Here is a 6,881-nt window from a genome sequence, read left to right as displayed (position 1 = left end):
AGGGAGGGAGGGAGGGAGGGAGGGAGGAAGGAAGGGAGGAAGGAAGGAAGGAAGGAAGGAAGGAAGGAAGGAAGGAAGGAAGGAAGGAAGGAAGGAAGGATGGAATCTTTAAATGTTTGAAGGCCTGTCACTTAGACTGGTTGTGTTTTAACTGATGTCTTGTATTTTTATTGTGAATGTATACTGCTTGTCAGTTTTTGGAAGCCGCCCTGAGCCTGCCTGGCAGGGAGGGCGGGGTAAAAGTGAAATAAATAAATAATAAAATTAGAGGAGGGCAGGGAGCTGTTCCTGTTGGCAGCAGAGGAGAGGAGTCACAATCACGGGACGGGTTTAAATGAAGGGCGGGAGGGTATTGGCTGGATCTTAGGGAAAACGTTTTGACAGTCAGAGTTGTGCCACAGTGGCATCAGCTGCCTGGGGAGGTGGTGAGCTCCCCTTCACTGGCAGTCTTCAAGCAGCGGCTGGACAAAGACTTGTCAGGGATGCTGATGCTGCACTGAGCAGGGGAGTTGGACTAGGTGGCCTGTACGGCCCCTTCCGACTCTGTGTGATTCTATGATGGGTGGAAGGGAGGAAGGGGAAGAGAGAGAGGAAGAGAGGAGGAAAGAAGACAAACAGACAGGATTTTAAGTTCCTGGAAATCGCAGGGGGGGGCTAAACGCCCCCAAGAGGGGCTGGGGGCAGTGGGAAGGGGTTTCTGTTCTAACCTGAATGGTTACAAGGGCTGCTCCTTGGCAAGGTTTCCCAGAACTGCCCCGGCACTCCAGGTGAAGGACCACTTGATCTTCTCTGTTGGTGTAAAGCTTTGGCAAAGTGTCCAGTATCTCGCCGTTAAAAGCGACTTGCTGGGATTCTCGGATCGCGGCCGTTCTGAAGGAGTAAAAAAAAGAAAAAGAAAAAAAGGATGCATCCGCCACCATAAAATGCGCCCCAACTCGCAGTCTCCTCAAACACTTGGAATTCTCCCAGCGGCTGCGATCAGAGATTGGATGCTGGGTGCAGAATCGAGTCCACCAGGACAAAACAGAGCGTTGCCCCCTTACTTGGCATGGTGCTGTAAGATGCTGAGGTTGGCACGAACCAGCTCTTTGGCTTCGTTCTGGTTCGTTAGGCTGGAAGGAGGAATCACGGGCACGGGGGCTTTCATCGGCTGGAGGGGGAGAGAAGGCTGGGGCGCGTCGTACTTCTGCAGATTGCTGATGATTCTCTCTTTGGCTGAAAGAGAAGAGGGGTGGGGTTTTATACCCTGCTTTTCTCTACCTCAAGGAGTGGGGAATCAAACCCGGTTCTCCCAGATTAGAGTCCGCGGCCGCGCACTTAACCACGACACCAAACTGGCTCTCAAGTGCAAGTGCCAATGTGGACAGAGAGCCGGATTCAGGCCAAGACACACCCCTCTGAGCCTGCTTTTCTGAAGCTTTTCCCTGCACGCTTCAAGCACACACCAAAGGAACTGACAATGTGTCTTTGAACATACCCATCAAAGGGTTAGTGAAGTCTACTTGCGCCGACAAGGTACTTGGAGAGGCGTGCGATTCTACCCTGACCTGAAGCCAGAGGTTTATCGCTTCCTCAAACTCGTGCTGGATGCGCTCCACGTTGACAAATTCCATCCATAAATCCTAAGGCGGGACAGAGGACAAAATACGGATGAGCAAACTCTTGTGAACCGTGAGGACAACTGATCTGACTGGACAACTGCACCAGGGGAAAGCTGCGGCATAGACCAGCGGAATATGCAGCGGGAGCATCTTCCACACCACAGGACATAAGAGAAGCCGTGTTGGGTCAGGCCAATCGCCCATCTAGTCCAACACTCTGTGTCATGCGGTGGCCAAAGACCAGGTGCCATCAGGAGGTCCACCAGCAGGGCCAGAACTCCAGAAGCCCTCCCACTGTTATCCCCCAAGCAGCAAGAATACACAGCATCACTGCCCCAGACAGAGTGTTCCATCTATAAAAGGTAAAGGTTTCCTTTGCTCAAAAGCCAGTCATATCCTACTCTAGGGAGCGGTGCTCATCTCTGTTCCCAAGCCGAAGAGCCAGCGCTGTCTGAAGACGTTTCCGTAGTCATGTGGCAGGCATGACTAAACAACGAAGCGCACGGAACGCTGTTACCTTCCCACCGAAGCAGTACCTATTTATGTACTTGCAATGTCTTGCTTCTGAACTGCTAGGTTGGCAGGAGCTGGAGCCAGAGACGGGAACTCACTCCGTCACGCGGCACTCGGGTCTCAAACTGTTGAACTACCGACCTTGCGGTCTGCAGCTCAGTGTCTTAACCTCTGAGCCACCACGGCCTCTAGCTTTCCAGGGTCTCAGGCAGAGATCACAGAGTCATAGAGTTGGAAGAGACCTCCAGGGTCACCTAGTCCAACCCCAGTCTTTCACATTGCTACCCACCTGATCCTTTTAAGGATGCTGGGGACTGAACCGGGGGCCTTCTGCATCCCAAGCAGAGGCTCTACCACAGAGCCACAGTCCCACCCCAACTCCCTTTCCCTAACACTCCCCCCAGCTCCACACTCCCCCCACCATTTCAAACAAGACCATAAAGACCAAAAAGAGGCACGATGCTAACAGAGGTGACACTAGATCTTCTAATGGCTCTCTCGCAGGTCCCCAAGTTTGGATGAGGGCTGTCGCATGGGAGGGGGGTGGGGAGTGGTAGCCTTTCATGCTTGCATGCCCTCCTGCACTGCATTCCCAATCTGCTTGGAGGGCCCTGCACTGCAGGTATCAGCCTTTTGCACACACTAAAGAGAGTCTAACTTAGTTTGCAGACTAAGTTCTGAAAGAACAGACCTTTTAAGAGCACAATTCGAATCCAGTACCACCTTAGAGACCAGCAAGATTTCCAGGGCACCACCTTTTGAGAGTCAAAGCGCCTTCCGTCAGTTATCTGACGAAGGGAGCTTTGACGCGCAAAAGCTTATACCCTGGAATTCATGCTGGTCTCTAAGGTGGTACTGGATTCGAATAGTGCTCTTCTACTGCAGACCAACATGGCTACCCACCTGAAACGCATTTTAAGCACATTCTTCCTTTCCCTCCACTCCCCAATCCCCTTTTCCAAAGGTACCAAAACCCGCCCTGCATCTCCATCCCAACAAGACAACTCCTTCAGATTCCTCAAGATGGGTCGCCGTGTTAAGTCTGTCTGTAGCAGCAGAAAAGAGCAAGGCTGCAGTCACACTAATTTATTTATTTACTTTCCAACTGGAGTTTACTGTGTGAACTGGCAAAATCCAGTTGGAAAGTGGATTGAAAGTGGGTTATTTAGTGTGTGTGACCGCAGCCCAAGGGTATGACCCTTCGGGAGCCACTGCCCGGCTTCCTCAGGTATCTGAAGAAGTGAGCAGTGACTCACAAAAATTCATAAGAACATAAGACATGTCAATGTTGGATCAGGCCAAAGGCCCATCCAGCCCAACACTCTGTGTCACACAGTGGCCAAAAATACCAGGTGCCATCAGGAGGTCCACCAGTGGGGCCAGGACATTAGAAGCCCTCCCACTGTTGACACCCCCCCAAGCACCAAGAAGACAGAGCATCACTTGCCCCAGAGCCCCTATCTATACCTTGTGGCTAATGGCCACTGATGGACCTCTGCTCCATATGCTTATCTAATTCCCTTTTGAAGCCATCCATGCTTGTAGCCGCCACCACTTCCCGTGGCAGTGAATTCCAAGTGTTAATCACTCTATGGGTGAAGAAGTACTTCCTTTTATCATTCATACCGTGCCACAAATGCGGTTAGTCTTTAAGGCGCTGCTGGACTCTTGCCATTTTCTACTGCTTCAGAAATCACTCGGGGAGTGCACCCAGACTGTTCAAAGCCCAAATGGAAAACAGCATGTGAGCTCTGGCTCGATTTCCTTTCCAAACATCTCTTCTACTTTACCCTGAAGACAAGACCGGATGGATTTTTCTTCTTCATAAGCTCCAAGAGCTTCAAAGACTTATTTCAGTTAGTTTTCCTTCCCTTGAACAGCCCCGGGTTAGATGCACACTGGGCATCTGTGAGGAACGAAGACCTGCACGCGCACAAACTATTCACTGTTGAATTGTTCAATCGATGACACAACACTTACTTGTTACTTACTTGGAAAAAGTGCAGAAAAGGGCAACTCGAATGATGGAAGGGTTGGAACACTTTCCCTGTGAGGAAAGGTTAAAGTGCTTGGGGCTCTTTAGCTTGCAGAAACGACGACTGAGGGGTGACATGATAGAGGTTTATAAGATTATGCATGGGAATAAGCAGGTAGAGAAAGAGGTACTTTTCTCCCTTTCTCACAATACAAGAACTCGTGGGCACTCCATGAAATTGCTGAGCGGTCGGGTTAGAACGGATAAAAGGAAGTACTTCTTCACCCAAAGAGTGAAAGGCACTTGGAATTCACTGCCACAGGAGGTGGTGGCAGCTACAAGCATGGACGGCTTCAAGAGGGAACTGGATAAACATATGGAGCAGAGGTCCATCAGTGGTCATTAGCCACAAGGTATAGATAGGAACTCTCAGTCTGGGGCAAGTGATGCTCTGTCTTCTTGGTGCTTGGGGGGGGGGGCAACAGTGGGAGGGCTTCTAGTGTCCTGGCCCCACTGGTGGACTTCCTGATGGCACCTGGTATTTCTGGCCACTGTGTGACACAGAGTGTTGGACTAGATGGGCCTTTGGCCTGATCCAACATTGGCATCTCTTATGTTCTTATGTTAATTCTGATGTTTCAATTGGCCTTGAAAACTTGGGGAAGGGGGGGTGGGAAGAGGGCCAGAGAGAGAATAACCATTTGAAACCATCAACCCCGCAGCCGTGACCCAACCGGTCCACCTCACCTGCTGGTTCTGCATGATTTTGGCGAGCCTGTGAGCATCATACTGCTTGGGCAGGGAGGGGATATACGTGTCCCCTTTCTGAAAGCTCTCTTCGTCCAGCCACAGAACGCACATGTTGAAAAGCCTAAGAGCAAAACAAAGAAAGGAAGATTGGGTGCACAGACCTGGAAGGTTTCTCTTTGGCTATGTCTATCAACAGCGGTTCCCCCCCATCCCCGGCATTCTACCTAAGGCCCATGAAAACTGGATGATTCTACAATCAATCATAAAACTGGGACGGGGCTCTTGAAATCATCTAAGACGGTGCTCTAGTCCACCATCTTGTCTCACAGAGTGGCCAACCACTTCCTCTGGAGATGGCCAACAACAGGACATAGAGACCGAGGCCTTCATAAGAACATCAGAAGAGCCCTGCTGGATCAGTCCTTTGGTCCACCTAGTCCAGCATCCTGTCTCACACAGGGGCCAACCAGTTCCTCTGGAGGTCCAGCAACAGGACATAGAGGCCAAGGCCTTTATAAGCACATAAGAGGAGCCCTGCTGGATCAGACCAGTGGTCCATCGAGTCCAGCATCCTGTCCCACACAGTACCCAACCAGTTCCTCTGGAGGGCCAACAACAGGGCATGGAGCCCAAGGCCTTCATAAGAACATAAGTAGAGCCCTGCTGTGATCAGACCAGTGGTCCATCTATTCCAGCATCCTGTCCCACACAGTGGCCAACCAGTTCCTCTGGAGGGCCAACTACAGGGCATAGTGGTCGAGGTCTTCCCCCGATGTTGCCTCCTGGCTCTGGGATTCTCAAGGCAACATACATCAGTTCCCCTGGAAGAAAACAGCTGCTTTGTAGGGTGGACTCCTATGACATCACATCCCTGCTGGGTTCCTTCCCCTCCACAAACCCCAACCTGGAGTTGGCCACCCTCATGGGACCAGACACCCCCGGAGTCAGTGCACCCCTCAACCCACTTAACCAAGACCAGCCCGCCCCAATTTAGAGGCCTAGTTCACTGCAGAGAGATGTCCGTAGAGACACCAAGAGAAATCGCAGTCTGGAATCTGCACAGGACAGGTCCTCTTCTCGCAAAAGCAAGCAGATAGGCATTACCTGACCAGCTCCTTGTGCAGCTCCGGGGAGGTCAGGTAGTCCGGCTTCCTGCGCCCTTGCTCTCTTGCACTTTCGCTGCCCTCCTCTGTGTTCCTGGGCCGGAGAGCTTTGCTGGCCGTGTGGTGGAAGTCGGCTGCCTCTATCAATCGCTGCTTGAGGTCGTTCAGGAGGCTAAGGTGAGCGGGACTTTGGAAAAACCTTTTCCCGATGCAGCCGTCTACGGGTAGCCTTAAAAACAGAATCCTGGTCATTTCCAAGCAACAAGGAGGGGCTGCTGAAAATTAAGTACTGCTCTCCTGCCTTTCTGACACAGAACTCCACTTCACCAGGCGTTTTTCCCTTGCAAATCCTGGAGAAGTGAGCAGAACTTGCACGGGAGCGGCCCGGACGAGCCAAGCAAGCAAAAGGAGATGCGACCCTCAAACTGGACCTGGTGGGGAAACTTATTCATGATGTGTTTTTGAAAAGGTACCTTCTCCCAGAGCAAGATTCATAAGTTCTCCTATTTCCTAAGGAAGCAAGTCCTTAATTCTCACACAAGGGTCCCCAACTGGATCAGGTTCAAGGTTCTGGTACTAACCTTTAAGGCCCTTTCTTACATGCCCAGGGAAATGCCGATCACCATTTTGGGGGCAGGAAGCCATTTTTCTCCAGGCCACTTTGGCCAGGAATCCTGGAGGTATTTGGCATCTTCTGGCCAAACTAGCCTGGAGAAAATTTGCTTCCTGACCCCAAAGTGGCGACCGGCATTTCCCTGGGCGTGTAAGAAAGGGCCACAAGAACCAAGCACTGAGGCAACCCTTCCTGCCCTCCCTCTCACAATCTGCCTTAAGTTCACAAAATCAGTGTGGCTGTCAGATGGCCATCTAGCCTCTGCTTGAAAACCTCCAAAGAAGGAGAGCCCGCCACCTCCCAAGGAAGCCTGTTCCACTGAGGAA

At 51.4% G+C, this 6,881-nt stretch overlaps 1 protein-coding gene across 1 annotated transcript in view; it reads right to left on the bottom strand.

The window, feature by feature from the left end:
• EPG5 (ectopic P-granules autophagy protein 5 homolog (C. elegans)) overlaps positions 1-6,881 on the bottom strand; it is a gene marked incomplete at both ends in the record, with an annotated part of 66,391 nt that overhangs the window by 44,902 nt on the left and 14,608 nt on the right. Inside the window, 5 exons of the mRNA XM_015413154.1 lie at positions 708-870; positions 1,044-1,215; positions 1,478-1,622; positions 4,837-4,960; positions 5,944-6,171. Coding sequence (XP_015268640.1) covers positions 708-870; positions 1,044-1,215; positions 1,478-1,622; positions 4,837-4,960; positions 5,944-6,171 — 832 coding nt within the window. The remainder of the gene's footprint in view (positions 1-707; positions 871-1,043; positions 1,216-1,477; positions 1,623-4,836; positions 4,961-5,943; positions 6,172-6,881) is intronic.

Source organism: Gekko japonicus, unplaced genomic scaffold, assembly GCF_001447785.1.
Source record: "Gekko japonicus isolate JY-2015 unplaced genomic scaffold, Gekko_japonicus_V1.1 scaffold4765, whole genome shotgun sequence".
Lineage (NCBI taxonomy): Eukaryota > Metazoa > Chordata > Lepidosauria > Squamata > Gekkonidae > Gekko > Gekko japonicus.
Note: the sequence above shows the minus strand (reverse complement) of the source record. Positions and strands in the feature narration are given on the sequence as shown.